General features: G+C 40.7%; 2 protein-coding genes across 6 annotated transcripts in view; one reads left to right on the top strand and one right to left on the bottom strand.

Moving 5' to 3' along the window:
- INTS8 (integrator complex subunit 8) overlaps positions 1 to 3,236 on the top strand; it is a 51,885-nt gene extending 48,649 nt beyond the window's left edge. For both annotated transcript variants that reach the window (XM_049853787.1, XM_049853786.1), the window contains one exon: positions 3,037 to 3,236. In XM_049853787.1, coding sequence (XP_049709744.1) covers positions 3,037 to 3,153 — 117 coding nt within the window. In that variant the 3' untranslated portion in view covers positions 3,154 to 3,236. The remainder of the gene's footprint in view (positions 1 to 3,036) is intronic.
- A 923-nt stretch (positions 3,237 to 4,159) lies between these two features.
- Positions 4,160 to 15,173, bottom strand: CCNE2 (cyclin E2). Of its 4 annotated transcripts, none has more exons than XM_049853801.1 (12): positions 15,126 to 15,173; positions 13,177 to 13,216; positions 12,982 to 13,078; positions 12,847 to 12,900; positions 11,665 to 11,816; positions 10,610 to 10,745; positions 9,920 to 10,066; positions 8,591 to 8,686; positions 7,158 to 7,292; positions 5,711 to 5,822; positions 5,093 to 5,250; positions 4,160 to 4,659 (listed from the first exon to the last, which is right to left on the bottom strand). In XM_049853801.1, exons 2-12 carry the CDS (start codon positions 13,188 to 13,190, stop codon positions 4,546 to 4,548), a joined length of 1,215 nt encoding a protein of 404 aa, XP_049709758.1. In that variant the 5' UTR covers positions 13,191 to 13,216; positions 15,126 to 15,173; the 3' UTR covers positions 4,160 to 4,545. The 4 variants fall into 4 exon arrangements, with proteins under 4 accessions (XP_049709758.1, XP_049709757.1, XP_049709755.1 ...); XM_049853800.1 differs by lacking the exon at positions 15,126 to 15,173 and adding an exon at positions 14,509 to 14,696; XM_049853798.1 differs by lacking the exon at positions 15,126 to 15,173 and adding an exon at positions 14,168 to 14,218.
- Between the last annotated feature and the right edge of the window lie 1,171 nt (positions 15,174 to 16,344).

Below are 16,344 nucleotides of genomic sequence, written 5' to 3'. Positions count from 1 at the left end.
GTAATATGAGCTGTATATTAGTTTATTTTAAAACATTACATCAAGTCATTTCTCTGCCCTAAACCTTCAAATGGTTTCCCATCTCACATAAAGTCCAAGTCCTTAAAATGGCCTTCAAGGTCCCATAGGATTAGGTCTCCGCTCCCCATCTGAGCATGCCAAGACCATTTATCACTTAAGGGCCTTTGACATTTTTCTCTGCCGGGAGTATTAACTTCCTTGGGTCTCTCCTCAGATGTCACCTTACTGATCATCCTTCCCTGATCATCTTAGAACAGTGCCCCCTTTCTCTTTTTCTTCCTCCAATACTCTTATTCTCCTTTTCCTTTAAAATTTCTCTCCGTGGCACTTGTCACTGTTGGTTATGTACGTGCGCAGCACATAACAGGTGGTCAGTACTGACTGACTGGATGTGGGATTTATCTGACTTACAGGCTGAAACAGCAATTATATATTTTTCACTTGCCCAACACTTGGCGGCATTAGTGCCATCATGTTATCTCTTTGCTTTCACTCATTAACAAAAGTATATGCCGTTTATTAAGTTTTCTTTGTCTTTGAAAGCTTTGGAGTTGGACTAAATTGTATGGTCATTATTTAGGGAAAACAAGGTAACAGTACCGTTTCTTTGGGGGAAAAAAAACCCCACAAAGCTAGTTCACCTTAATTGGGGGCTACTCATTCTGTTCCCTATTTACCTGGAGCTAGAAGGCAAAGCTGAAATTTTCCCAGGCCCCTTAGGCTATTTCCAAACCATTTTTACGGATACCATTTTAAAGCCCCTTCTCCTTTGAACCGTATACCCACCTCCTTATTAGCTCATCTCTCCTCCTGGTTACACCTTTACATGCATCAAAAGACATGTGCTCAACTTATCCAACACCCTTAACTTTACAGGTCCTTGTAGCGTTGCTTCCGTTGTCATCTTTACTCTGCTTCAGCCATCCACACCCATGTTGTTGTTAGGTGCCATTGAGTGGATTCAGACTCATAGCAACTCCATGTGACACAGTAGAACTGTCCCATAGAGTTTTCTAGGCCGTAATCATTATGGGAGCAGATGGTCAAGTCTCTCTCCCTGTGGAGCTGCTGAGTGATTCAGTTAGCAGCCCAGTGGCTGTTTAGTCCCCACCCATAGCCATGCATTATTGGCAGCCCGGTTTGTTCAGGTTCCTGATGAGTTTTTTCACAGTGTTTCAGCCCCTTCCAAGCTTCCTTTCCTTCTGTACACACCCCGAATATAGCAAATACCAGTCACTGTGCACTTTCAGAGATAACTGATTCAGTCTGAGTTGAGGCCCTGGAGTCCAATTTTTGTTTCCTGGGTGGTTCTAGTAACCAACCAGATTTGGGAACCACTGCTATGTATGGTTGACTATCAGACTACTTTGATCAGTATCTTCAGCATGTTTGCTCTTTTGTCCATCTCACCTGGAAAAATTCAATCCTGAATCAGTAATTTATAGTTTATTTTTCTGGGCCACTAAGTCCTGTTAGAAAAAAAGTCCTATGCCATAATAACTCCACAATCTCCAACCTTAGCTGGTCCCCGGGTTCTTGTTTTGCCTCCCAATAGGTCTGTGTTCTTTTCAGGGACTATTTTAGGCTTTCCCCCTCTTAATCTCCCTATCCATTTTTTACCTTTTCTCTTTTCAATAACTTCTTTGCCTCTTGTATACTTGAAATAGGCAAGTCCTCATGGAAATCTTGGCCTAATGAGTGCCTGCTCAAATCCCTGTTTCCTACATTTAAAATAACCTACAACTATACTCATCATTAAGCCCACTCTTAAAGTCAGTAAAAAAGGTATACCACTTCTTGGTTCAGACAGTCTTTATTAAGCTTTTATTTTATCCTTTTAGGGACCTTTTAAGTAGTTACATCCTCTTTTATATTGTTAATCTCTCCCATAGTCTATAACTATTTCATCCTTCATAAAAACATTTCTTGATTATGCCTCCACCTCTAGCCACCTTTTGTCCCTTCACTACCTAGTGTTTTTTTTTTTTGAAACTTCAGTGCAGTTTGACTTCTGCTATCACCTAACTGCTCTCTCAAGGGCCATCAAATGCCAAAGCCAGTGGATACTTTTTAATCCTTATCCCACTGTTTTACCTTGCCTGTCTTCTTAAAAACTTTCTTCCTTTGGCCTCCCTGGCATATTTTTTTCTCTATTCTTTTCCTGTCCTTTTCTTTCTTATGGGTATCTCCTTCTGCCCACTGCTTCCCAAGAGATTAGTCCTTGGGGGTTTTTGTTTTTTTAATCATTTCATGTTCCCTCTGGGTAATCTCATCCACTCATGGTTTTGACGTCTACTCATGTGGTACGTATTTCTCTAACACCTGGTTGACTCCAGCTTGTCTTATATAACCTTTCCTACTCTCTGACCTCCTGTCTCTGATGATCATTTCTGATTAGTTTTTTCTCCCTTCAAGCCACATATTAGAATAGTCTTTGTTGTTTAAATAAGTGCTAGCTAATTGGTTTTTTAAAATTATCTAAAGGTAGATTCTAAGTTCTTAAAGTATGCCTTCATTAAACACTCCATAGCAGAGTGATAGGGATAGATTTTTAGTAGGTTGAGGTATTTCTTTCTGATCATGGAAAAGTTGAGCAATATATGCTATTACAGTGCTAAGCAACCTAGATACTTTTGCACATTAAAAAAGTGAAGCCCTGAAACAGAATTGTGATTTTTCAAAATATTTTATAGAAGTCTTAACATTTGACTCCAATTTAACTGTAAAAATTTATCATTTGTCAAATTACCATATAGTTTGTTTACTGGTATTAAGCTGATTAAACTTACATGAACTTACTGTAAGAAAATGTCACTGAATCCTTCAGTAATTGGTCTTCTCCTGAAGAGTGTCTCTAGTCAGTCTTTAGGTTAATTTTTTTGCACCTCTTGGGTTTTACAATTAGAGATTCAGTTGAACTATCACTGTTAGCATATAGGTAATTTTATATTATGTGTACTAGTAAGATTTTATTTTTACCAGACTGCTGATAACGTCACTTTTCTGTTTTGAAAGATCAAAGCCATTGGCCAGACAGAATTGAATGCAAGCAATCCAGAAGAAGTGTTACAGCTGGCAGCACAGAGAAGAAAAAAAAAGTTTCTCCAAGCAATGGCAAAACTTTACTTTTAAGCAGTTAAAAATTTTAAACTTTTATTTTTTTTTAAACAATGGTCTAAAAAGAAACAGTATTAAAAGATTAAGTTTCTATAATACATATGTACACATTTAGTGGTGTTTTCTTTTCAGACAAAATACTGAAACAAATATTAGTTTAAAAAAAAAAACTATACAGAAGACTTCATACTTAATAGCTTAAATTTATAACTTCTCCAAAAGAAGAAAAGATTCACATGTCTATTAATAAACTAGTATAATTTTTTTCTAATTCTACCTGTGAGGCTGAAATTCATAAAAAACAAACCTAATTTAAGATATGCAGAAGTAGCTAGTTTATTATAGCAAGTTCTTATGTCAAGTTTTTTTTTTTTTTAAAGTAATAAATAGATTTCTAAGAGTCAGTATACATTTAATACTCTTCTGCCTTAAGAAAATAAAAGTTTAGGTCAAGTGTTAAGCTTTTTTCACTTTGACACTGTCCTTATCTCATAATGTAGATTTTTTTTTAAGGGCCTTATCAATTTTGGGAACATAAATAAAGCCACAGTCACACTAAATTAAAAATCCTTAGGGACATCTTAGAGTAATAAAGTGACTTTTTCATATAAATAGTTTTAAAAGGTACTTAAGTTTTTCACCCAAATTGTGGTATACAAAAAGGTTATCATAAAGCAACCTGTCAAAGCCCCAAGTAGGAGCCACATTTATCTTGTTTATGATTTCTTTGGTACTCCCACTGTTTAGAGCAGTTTCAACACCATGTTCATTTAAGCCTTTCTTATTGTTAAAAAATACATTATGGCAAGGCAAATAAACTAGTTAAAAAACAGATTAAAGTTTACCATTTGTAAAAATTCAAGTTTTATAACAGCTTGCTACAGCAGCTGTAGATAAATTATAGTTTACCTTGTTACATAACTAAACCTTTGTAAACAAGTTTAAATCTTATTTTTAAGAACCAAATTGCACTAGTCAAGAGTGCATGAATTTTGAGAATCTAAAAGCTAGATTCAAAGTACTATATTCACTTAATGTACCCTTTAAGGTAGCACTTACCTAGTCCAATACCCCAATAATAAAATTCCTAGTTTATCAAAATAAACATAGTAACACTGGATCCAAGAAAAATGTTGCTGTGGTATAAATCGCAGCTGGCTTCTATCCAGTCACCTTGGGAATGAAGTCATCTCTGTAAACAAGTCCTGCTGTTTCTTTAATGGCTAACATAGGGAATAATTCCTTGGTACCAATTCTGAGTGGCCTTTTAACCAAAGAACAGCAGTGTAACTTCTGGATCAGCTAGGACAGTCACAGCAGTATTTTGGTGTAAGACTTTAGTAGTTCATTTGTATGAAGTTCTACCATTTACTTGGTCAATTTCCACTTTTCTGCTTAGTAACTTTTTTAGTGTTTTCCTGGTGGTTTTTCGGTGCTCTTCGGCGGTGTCATGATGCCTCCATTGCACACTGGTGACAGCTGTCCCCCTTTTCTGAAGTTGTTTATATAATTTACTTCATCCTACACATATGAAGAAATCGTGCAGATTTAGAGCTAAGATAAAGCACTGATACAGTTAAAGTCAAGCCAGATACCTGGGTATTTACTTGAGAACACTCAGACCTAATATAATTTTCTCTTGTGTCTGCGTAACTGAATGGTCAAACTGTCAAGGTTTCCGACAGTTTGAACTGCCTGTAACTATATATATATATATATTTTTTTTTTTTACTTTTACATGGACTATTGGCATTGATTTTGAGACAATTCATAAGTCTTGCTTTGACTTCTAAGTTAATTTTTCTAAATTGTGAATTCAGTATGGATTTCACAGAATAGTATATTCTGTCTCCTTGCCATTTTCTATAACTGCCTGAAGTATTATTCCATAGCAGCTTTTCTATCAGTTTCTATGACTTATTAAAGAATAAGACCAAAAAAAAAAAAAACATACCAACATAACTAGATAATTTGAATGTGTCTGGATGTTGTGTCTATCTTCCACAGGAACCTTCTTAAAAGCCTTCAGCTTCACTGGACTAGTACCTTTTATTACATTGACAAAAGGCACCATCCAGTCTACACATTCAGAAATGTTGTCCCATTCCAAACCTAGATAGAGAAAAGTTAGAAAAAATGTGATGGTTACATCAGAAACTAACTTATGACTAATATACTGCTTCTCAATTTTAAGATCGTTATTTTAAAGCTCATTTTTAAAAGAAAAAAAATCACAAAGTTTAGTAAATCAAAACAAATTATCACTTTCAGACTGTTTATGATGACTATTTTGAAGGGGGAGGGGACTTCAGAGTTTAACTAGAAATTTCTACATATGAAGTTGTCAATCTCAAGTCAGGAAAATAGTGAATCATGTCAGTTCACTTTAAATGTCTTTAAGTTCCATTTGACCTCATTTTTTTGCTTTTGGGTATAAACTGAAGATTAGAAAGTACTTCTAACAGAAAGGAAGGTAACACTGCTGCTGAAGTGTTTATGCTAAAGTTCATAAATTGATAGTCCTTTTAAAAGTTGTGAACAGGTGAGACAATAATAGGATATAGAGTTTTACCTGAGGCTTTCTTAACCACTTCAATAGAGGTAAAATGGCACAAGGCAGCAGCAGCCAATACTCTGTACTGGAACTCTAATGAATCGATGGCTAGAATACACAGATCTAAAAGCTAACAAAGGAAAAGCAAAATTACAAGTAATTCAGGAAGAGAAGGCTGAGGACTACATGATCCTACTAAACATCAGTAAAGAAAAGCTCTAGGGATCTAAAGACAAATAACCCACCACCCTGAAGGAACTCAAGTCTTGGGATTGTGGGTCAGGGAGCGAACGGACAAAAAATGTTAGGGTGCCGCGTGATGTGTACTGGTAGGAAGAGCATCTAATCCCAACTGCAGAAGACAAGGCTTATGATGCCTTAAATGAGTGTTAAAGACAAAGCAGCTGGGAAGACTGGGAGGTAGAGAAGGTTCTGGATATGAGAGACAGCATTTGCAAAGTGAAAAAGCTTTGCTTTTCCTTGAAACTGAAGTAGCTCAGAACTAAGTTAAAAAGTATGAAATAAACAAGTATATTTTCTTCATTCCTTACTACTACTACTAATTAAAAAAAAAAAACCTGGAGAGAGGCATGTGGCCTAGACTAGACCATAAAAAGGGGCTGTCAATATTAAGAACTGTAGGCTGATTGAATCTACTGGAGGATTTTAAGGAAAGTTTTACGAGTGAACGAATTCTGACATATTTAATGGCTATCCCATTTTAGCGTTCATAATATGCTGACTAGATTTAAAACACAAATTTCAACCTTGGTTACTTAATACCCCAAAGGTACCACATTCCTTAAATTCCCTATGCCGATTTTCTTCACTTTCACAAAATGGCAGCCTAAAGACACATGAGTAGGCAAGAAAGAATGGATCCCTCTCTAACTGGTCATTTTGTTAGAAAGTTTGTTATAGTCTGGCCTAGAAAAGTTTATTTGAACTTAAGTTTTAAAAAAAAAAATCCTGCAACAAAATTGAGTGATTTTAATTTTAATATATAACTTAAATAGGTAGCCTGTGTAGTCAAATACAAAATAATAAGATAATCATACAGAATAATTTTGTCCTGGTGATGTAGTGGTTAAAAGCTTGGCTGCCAACCAAAAGGTCAGCAGTTCTAATCTACAAGCTAGCTGCTCCTTGGAAACCCTATGGGGCAGTTCTAAAGAATGAAAAGTACTCATAAAAGTTTAAAGACTTTGTTTCCTAGAACTCTTAAGCAGCATAAACATTGGGAACACAATGTTACGAAGTTTTGTTAATTAAAGAGTGAATTGAATTCAATATGCTTTGTTTTTTTGTTGTTTAGCGTATAAACCCAAACCAAACCCATTGCTGTTGAGTCAGTTCTGACTCATAGTGACCCTGTATATACACACATACAGAGACTATACATACTAAACAACTCCTGTAATTAACAATGATATTATAGCATATATTCAATAAAAAATGTCAATACCTGAGCTACCTGGATGAACTTTTCCTGAGAATACTGAGGTAGAAGAACTTTAGGAGCATCTTTAAGAGCATCGACTTGGAGAAAGAGATTTAGCCAAGAGATGATTGTTACAGGACAAAGTTCCCATTTTAAAGCCTGTTAATGAAATTATTAATGCTTGTTAATAAACACAGGTGCATATACCACGTTCTATAGCTAATTTCCTAAAATAGTCATTTAAGAAAATTATTCTGCGTTAAGCTTACTTCTACTTAGTTGTTATTCTGATCTCTTTCATTTTTATTAAAAATATTTACAGACATCTTAAGTCTAAAGCTGCTTGTGTTTTTATTGATACTGTTTTTGATAAAGACCATTGTATTAGTCTGTAATTGTCTTTTTATTTACTAAATTCATCGAGCCTGTCCCTGCTTTTCCATTTGCAGCCCCTGGTCTCGCAAATCTGTTTACTACATTATTGAAACTGCCCTTTTAATTGTATGCATTGACTTTTTCACGGCTAATTCCATTCATGTCTTCTAAGAACTGACTCAACTTTTTCCTTCTTTCAGCAATCTGTAATGGCTTCTGGTCAAAATATAAAAGTTAAAAAACAAACCCTAACATAGGATATTTTTCCTCCAGCAAGCCCTGGGACCTCACTATTTACGAGAAGCCTAAAACATTCAGGAGGGAATAGAATCTTCATGCTTGTAAGACTGCCCATAGAACTCCATCTTCCCTTTACATCTTCCTTAGTGTAATCAGCTATATGTCAGTCTGGATAACTTTTTTATTAAAACCTTATCAAATGCCAACTCATTCTCACAGAGCTATCATTCAGAATGTTTGCAATGAACTGGAGATAATCTATAAATGAAGTAATGTATCAATTAGGTTTTCTTTATGTTCTATTTATAAATCCATGATGTTCAAATTGAATTACATACCTTTAAGTAGCTAACATTTACCTTGTTAATCTCTAATTGAAGGCCTGATTAAACACCTTTATGCTTCTCTCCTGCACCCTTCTATTAATAGCCCTTCTCTGTATATAGAAAGAAGAATAAAGGAAGTGAAATAATTCTAATTCTGTCTGCTGAAAGGGGAAAAAATCAGAACTAAGATTTGAGAATCATTTTGGACCTCATATACATGCTGTGCTGAATACCTACGTGTACTGAAAGTGGTTGTCCTTAATCATTTAAATTAGGAAAATAATATATCCTTAGTATAAGAAACTTGAAAGACACAAAAAGGTAGAGTTTAGAGCATGGAAGTAATCTATAAATCCCCTCCTAGCCATAACCTTTGTCAGTGTTTTGATGCATTAACTTCTTAAAAGCGGATCCTAATAACTAAAACCTCAGTTTTGATTATTTACATTGTAGTCTTTGAAATTCAGTAATAAACTGTTACTAAGTTGCACCTGGAAATAATAAAGACGTTATTACCTTTAATATAAAGAGTTCCATCCTTAAGATATCCTCTTCACTGCAAGCACCGTCAGTGACATAAGCAAACTCTTGGAGCTTAGGAGCGTAGATTTCCTTTAAGGTGGAATTTTTTATTAGCACAGTTGAGGTTGCAATTGAAACAATTCTATACTAACCTCTACATAGAGGCTTCGTTTTTTTTTTAAGGACAGCTTCACAAAGTGATTATAAATCTTCGACTATCCAAAAAAATTCTCCAGTAGCAGAAAACAACCTTATATTTGAAGATATTTTTCATATCTTGATATCTAAATTAGTCACTATAGTGATTATAATGACTTATTTTGATAGAATTGACCTTGAATCTTAGCTAATAAATGACTAGAGTCTTAACCTGTCACTTCAATTTAAAAAAAAGGGGGGAAAAAAAGCCAAACAAGTCTGGTCTGGCCAGAACAAACCACTCAGCAAATAAGGTCTAGAAATTAAATACATATTCTTTACTCTGGTATAAAAGTACGGTTAATCAAAAAAATACTTTGGTGCAGTTTGGCTGACGAGGCCTGTTTTAACAGTATACAGTACAAGTAAAAGAACAAAGAGGTGCCTGAAAACAGTCTGAAGATTAGAATTTCTACCTAGAGAGATACCTGAAACGGTATCATTTTAGGTAAGAATAGACCGAATACAAACTTATTCACCAAATCTGGCAGAATTTTTGGATAGTCCTTAAAGCTCAAGAGAGACACATTTAGAAAAAAAAAGACACTTAAGGAAATTGATGCATGATTACAATCCCTTATAATGATACAGTTGGAAAAATTTTAGATAAGTGTTGATTATCTGTAATGTATTGTTTAAGAAAAGTAGATTTTTAAGTGTTTTGAGATGGTGTGAAAGAAAATCTTAGGAAAGGAGTTGTCTTCTATCATAGTACCACTATCAGATACAGAAATATTAGGCTAGATAGACTGCTACTGTAACCCAAACATTTGTTTCATTTGATTGGTCCTTTAGTTTTCAAAGCATGCTGTTGAATCCAGGTGTCATAATTATTTATACGGATAGTTTGTATATTTGGCAGAACGAGCCATAAAACAGATACTAAGTCCAAAATGTAAAGCATATATTTATAAATAGGTTCAGAATATCATAATAGTCCAGGAACTATGAAAGTCTGTTCTCTTATCCTCATGATAATGTTGAGAAAAACGTATTCAGGAAAAAACCACTCAGCCTCCCAAAAGAGTTAATACCCAAAACAGTATTCTCTGGGGTTAACATGGTAATTTAAAAAATCCATAAATTTGGGATAAATATATCTATGGATAACCTTTGAGAACCTACCTCAAGTTTGGAAGCAATGAATAAAGAGGTAATTCCAATGAGTTGAAGCATATTTTTATTTACATCCTTTTGTGTCAACATAAATCTATCAAAAAAGTCTTGTGCAAGATAAAATGTTTCCCTATGAAGTGTGTATACTTCGCATACCTAGAGAAGAATCCAAACATTTAAATATTATCCTCTAAAATTTCTCCAAATTAGAACATAATCTCTTAGTGTACCACACTTTAGAATAGTCAAGCTTTGTTTTTTTAGGTGCCAAAGCTAAGATAGGAAAAAAAATACATTTAACATGTGCGGATAAACCAGTGGTCCTCTCGGCTGCTAACCGAAAGGTTGGTGGTTCAAACCCACTAGCCACCCGGAGGGATAAAGATGTGGCAGTCTGCTTCCGTAAAGATTACAGCCTCGGAAATCCCGTGGGGGCAGTTCTACTTAGTCCTATGGCGTTGCTATGAGTTGGAATTGACGGCAACAGGTTTTTTAATAAACCAGTTGCTGTCAAGTCAATTCCAACTCATGGTGATCCCATGTGTTAGAGAACTGTGCTCCACAGAGCTTTTAATGGCTGGTTTTTCAAAAGCACATCACCAGGACTTCATTCCAGGGCACCTCTGAACCTTTCAGTTAGCAGCCAAGCACATTAACCATCATACAGAGAAAAAGGTAATTTTTATTGCTGGAACATACCTCTAAAAGCCAGTCTAGAAGTATTGACCTCATCTGTGGTTCCAAGTCAGAATGCAGAACTTCAAAATGCTTGTCATGAACATATCTGGTCTCTTTTTTCAACATATTATGCCAAACTTCACTGGAACATCCCCAGCTAAAAGGGGGAGGGGGCTTTAAATTGTGTGATCTATATAATATATACGCTATCTGTTTTACATACATAGAATAAATCCAACTTATCAGACACTGAAATCCAACTTTACACTTGAACTTGGAGGGAAAAGCTCTTAAGGATAATTAGGAAAAAATTCCCACCTTAAATTTTTAGAAGCTATTTCATTAACACTGAAAAAGTAGAAGCCTGAGTTACTACAGTAACAACTTGGACTGAAGTAACCTAAATGGATGGAGTTCAAAAGAGTGCTTTCTAGTCCCCACTTGTAAGATTTCTGTCTTTGTTTGCTAAAGAGTGACACTAAAAAAATAAGTATATGATCACAGTAGAGACAAGTCTCAATCACCTACAGATAGATCATCTATCATAGTCACCCATACTCTAGGTGGTAAAACGAAGTACTGGGGTGAGAGAGGAGTTTAAGCATCTGAGTCCGTTACTTTGATTATTAAAGCCAAAAATAAGTTACTACATGTTTTGCATAAATTATACCTCTTAGTCATCCATACTCACAGACCAAAAAACCAATGGAGTACAGATCTTACTAAGCTTAAGAGGGTTGATACATCAAATGAAAACATTGTACCTGTTAGAATGCTTCCATTTCAACAATTTAGAGAACTTATTTGCATTCCTTCAAAAAAGTGATTCAGTTCTGCTGATAAGTCTTATAGTACTCAGCAAGCAAATGAAGATAATTTTATAGAATCAATGTTTTAAATATCCATATCAGTCGCCTACAGCAATACTTGCAGGTAAAATGCCTCAATATCAGTAATGAAAGTTGTTATTTTATAAGTTTATCTATTTTATAAAGAAAGCAAATGATAATTCAAAACAGTGCCCTATATTAAATCAGTACAGTGTTAGGCCTTAACATTACGGACTTTTTTCTTACCTTAAATCAGGCAAAGGTGAAGGATTAATAAAAAGATTTTTAAATCTGTAATTTGTAAATCTGGAGAAGTCACTTGTTACTGTTTCTTTGTGGGGTGTTTCAATGATAACGCAAGGACTGATGCCCCCAGATAATATAGGTGGCCAACAATTCTGTCATTTAAAAAAAAAAAGAGAATATTTTGTGCAATAGGAAGCCAGCTTTTGTCCTGAATCTTTCATAATGAAAGCTAATATTTCTAAACAATCTGTAGTTTCCCCCAAACACCATTGTTAGCTAACATAGTTGACAATCTAGCTAATTTAAGTTGACATGCATATTTTACAAATAAACCATATAGCTCCTATCAGTCTTCATAAAGAGTAACAAGTAGACTGTTTCAGACAACAAAATTCCGGTAATACAAGAAATTAGGCATTGGGGGAGGGGAGGGGAGGGCGAGCAACAAAACTGCATTTGTAATCTAAAACCACTTTCGAGATCATAAAATTGCAATTTTTCCTCTATCGATATTGGCAGGGGCACCTTGTTTTATAAAATGCCTTTTTTTTTTTTTAAGTTAAGCTTGCTCAGATACTTTGGAATAGTTGAAGGCAAACCTTAAAGTGGAATCCATTATTTAAAGGACCCAGGGTCGATATGAGTTGGAACCGACTCAATGGCACTGGGTTTGGTTTTTTTTTTTGGTTTTTACCCAATCAGTAACACTTCCAAAGGGAAGCACTGTCCCTAAAGTGCTTTCTGTACAATGCCTAGGAAGAATAGGTAGCAATGGGATGCGTGCCAGGCAGTCAGTAATCTCACATCGTTTATGCCCAAGAGGCAGCTATTAGGACTCTCCACTATAGTCAGAGAGGGAACAAAGAGCAGAATATCGGACAGATTAGGCGGGCCCTGGTGCACCAGGCAGCTCCAAGAGGGAGGGATTTACAAAGAGGAACCAGCTGCTTCAAGGCAAACTTACTCTGCAGCTGTAGTAAGATTCAGGCACATACAAACCACCCAAAGATAAGCACCTTCCTGATGACCTTTAATAATAAAAAATAATCCAGTGCCTTTAGAGGCATTAAAAGTCAAAAGGTCAGAGGAATCTTTCTCTTGCAAAGCAATAACACACAATTCTGTTCTTTGTCCTATCGTGCATTTGTTTTCCTCAAACCCACGACGCCCGTTCAGCATTACCCTAATCTCATACTGATGTTTCTTGGTGACCTCCTCTTTTCTTTTTTTGACATCCTGGAAAATAGAAAAGGACACTAAGGTAAACTAAGGTGCCAGCAATCAATCTCTCTCTCTCTCTCCCTCACCTCAACTCACCTGGGTTGTTTTTCTCTTCTTGGCCTGGATTACCTGGGCTTCTTGAGGGGAATCCGTCTGGCTGGGTTGGGGCTGCTGCTTAGCTTGTAAACGGCTACTGCAGTGAAATTTTAAAAAGGAAGTTTAATTAATAAGTCATGCGTTTTAACGGCAGCAGCTAACTTTGAAACACGTTTCCAAGACAAATAATGTTACCTGCGTCTTGACATTCTCTTCTTTCAGTTGTATGACACCTCTGGAAGGGTGGGAGGAAAAAAACCAGAGTCAAGTACATTGTCATTCATATTCCAGTGCCAATTAGATGCTGATTCAGAGGTTGCAGCTAAGTCCCTCAGGAGTGAGCCATTTTACCACGCTGATTTTTGGGCTGTGTTAGTTATCTCAGGGTAATTAATTTCGGACGCAAGTCTGTATTTCCTCAACTGAATGCACAGCCAGGGCGCAAATGTCTTTAAAAAAATTCACAAAGCACCCCCCGTCCTTCGAACGCGCAGGGAGGCAGATCTCCCCCTAAACTGGTCTTTTCCGGGTGCTCGACCCTCTCCCCCTTACACCCAGAGGGGGGCTTGGGCAGCGCCCCCACCTTCCGCCTCCCATCCTGGACAAGCCGCGGAGAGAGGGGGCTGTGGAGGCGAAGCGGTGTGGAGAAGCCGGTTCCGCGCCAATTTGGAGAGTGGCGGTGGCGGGGAAGCAGGGGGCGGAGGCAACTGAGACTTGTGTCACGTCCTCCAGTCTCTTTTCCCTCCTTTCCAGCCCCACCAGGCCCTGCTTGCCGCCTGAAAGGGGCACCGGGACCCCGACTCCAGATGGGGAGAGGAGAAGGGGGTTAAAGTGGGGGAAATTGGGATGGTCGGGGAACTTCTGTCCCCGTGAAGGGGACCCAGACGCCCACCGTCTCTCCTGTGGGATAGCTCTCCAAATGGGGCTGAGATGGAGAATCTTCTGAGAACGAAAGCCTTTTCTGTGGCCTCCCACTTAGGGCAGCCCCCATCCCCCGCCGGTTCCCCGGGTCCCCTACCAAGAGTCTGACAGGGGCAGAACGCGGGGACCCATTCCCCCCAGCAGCCTAGTTCTCAGCCCTCCACTTTTCCTCCCTCAGGCTCCCGCCCGCAGGGTGGATTGGCCCAGCGGGTCTCTCTCTCCCTCTCACACCCCCGGCCCCCAACCCAGCCCAGCACCTTCTCACCAGCAGACCCGCTACCGCTCGGCTCTCAGCTGGCGCCGGCGCCAACCCAATATATAGGCCGGGCCGGGCCCGCCCCGCACGCATGCGCCTCAGACTGACACCTCCGGACAGCGCGCTCCCCTCCCCCTCGCCCGCCGGCCCGCGCGCGGCGCCCCGCCCTGCCCTCAGTCGGCCGGAGAGCAGACCCGGGAGCCATGGGGCCGCTCGCCCACGCTCTCGGCCAGCATCACCTGCCGGCTCGGCCGGGCCGCGAGCAGTCTCTCAGAGGCCGCTTCTCCGCGGCCCGGCTACCGGCTGTTCAGTCCCTGATCTCCCGCCAGTACTCTCCTGCCTCCACCCACCCTCAATCCCCGGTTCCTGACTTGTCAGGCCGCGGCTCGGCCCCGCCGTACGCCTAGGTGGAGGCGACTCGCGACAGCACAGAGCCGCCGAAAAGCGGCCATCCCGTGGTGCACCCTGGCTGGCCCGCCCAGGCCTCGGGGAACCCGGTTCTTTTCCTGAGCGGAGCCGAGAACTGGAGGGCCCGCCCCCTGCGGGAGGAGCGGAGCTCGGGCTTGAGGCTCTGGCGAATGGGAGGCGAGGACCGCTGCACAACGTGGAGCTGCCGCAGAATGTAAACACAGCCCGGCGCGCGCGGGCCACGTGCGTCCCAGCGCGCCGCTCCTCAGCCCGGGCCCCCAGAGGCAGGCGGGGCTCGCGGCGCGTCCGGGCTGCAGAGAGGCATCTATGTCTGCTCCAGCGCGCCAACTAGGTACGTGGTGCCGCTGCTCACCCTGCTGTCTGCTCCGCCGCCAGCGTTACCCTCCCCGCGGGTGGGTTAGTCCCCGCTCCCGCTGCCCCGCCCCGGCCTAGCAGCTCCCCACCCTGCAATCCGTGCGCAGGGAGAGCCGTCGCCTGGCCGCACCCTCGCCTCCTCCCCTCCCCACCTCAAATTACGGGGCCCCCAGGGGTAAAACACCTCGCCCGAGCTGGGCCTGAGCCGATAATCGCCCCTTCCCCGTGAGCGCGGCGGCCCTCCCGGCCCGGCCCAGCGCGGCGGGGACAGTGGCCGCCACAGCTTCTAGCCGCGCCCCGCCCCGCCGCCGCCTGCGCGCCCTGCGGAGCCCGCGCGAGCAGCCTGCGCGGGAGGGAGCCGGCAGCCTCCGGCGATAATGGGAGGAGGCGGGCCCGACACGTTTCCTTTCGGTTTTCCCTCCCAGACTTATATTTGGGAGGCCCCACGCTGCCTCGATTAACGCCCTGCCCCAGCGCGCCCAAGGCTGGACTGGACGCCTCCAAATAGGGCATGTTGATGATACTCTGCTCTCAGGTTTTCTGGCGGGAGCAGTGGGGCTGGGGACACCTACAGGAACAAAGACCCCCGGTGCGGAGGAGCCATGCGAAGGCTTCCCTGAACCCGCGGCAACTCGGCTCTGACGCAGGCCGGCCGCTCCTTGCTTCTCTGCCCTGGCCCCGAGTGAACCGGTGGGAAGGGACCAGGAGACCGGGCGGCGGGGCTTGGCGCGGCGTTTGCTGCCCGGCCGGGGCTGGGGGCCCTTCCCGAAATGCACCAGGCGGCGGCCGCCCCGCGCCTTTTGTGCCGTGCTGCTGGTGCTGGCTGGCTGGAGAGCCTAGAAATAACGAGCGCTTTCCGGCCGGCCAAATTCATGCTTGGCATTTTCGGTTCTTAACAGTCTTAAGACTTCGGCAAAGTAATTACTGTGTTTCTCTTCCAAATTACGCTTGAGGAAATAGTTTGTCTTCCCAAGCTGACATAGAAGCAGAAGAGACTGGGTACATTGTCAGTCCCAAAGAAACTATACCATTTATAATGCTTATCTCTCTCTTAGGGTAGTCACCTCAAAACGCTGTTACTATATAAATCTAAGACTTAAGCATGATGGGAAGAAAGGGGAGCTCTTCTAACAAGCTTGTGTTATCTGAGCATGAGCGCGAGCAAATGAGTGAATTTGATAATCGAAATATACTGAAAGTCAGGGATGTCAGTTGACATGTGTGGCGTTAATCTTTGAGTATTGTATGCCCGGCGCTGGGCTAACTAGTAAATCAGTTGTCAACAAGACACTGTAATTAGAAACGGACTTTGGTCGTGCCCTGGACTATTAAGCGAACAGAGTGCAATCATAAAAAGGAGAAATTAGAAACACTCCCAAGATTGCTTTATGTGAAAATAAACA

Source organism: Elephas maximus, chromosome 15 (assembly GCF_024166365.1).
Source record: "Elephas maximus indicus isolate mEleMax1 chromosome 15, mEleMax1 primary haplotype, whole genome shotgun sequence".
Taxonomy (NCBI): Eukaryota; Metazoa; Chordata; class Mammalia; order Proboscidea; family Elephantidae; genus Elephas; species Elephas maximus.
This window is presented reverse-complemented; position numbering and strand designations above follow the sequence as displayed.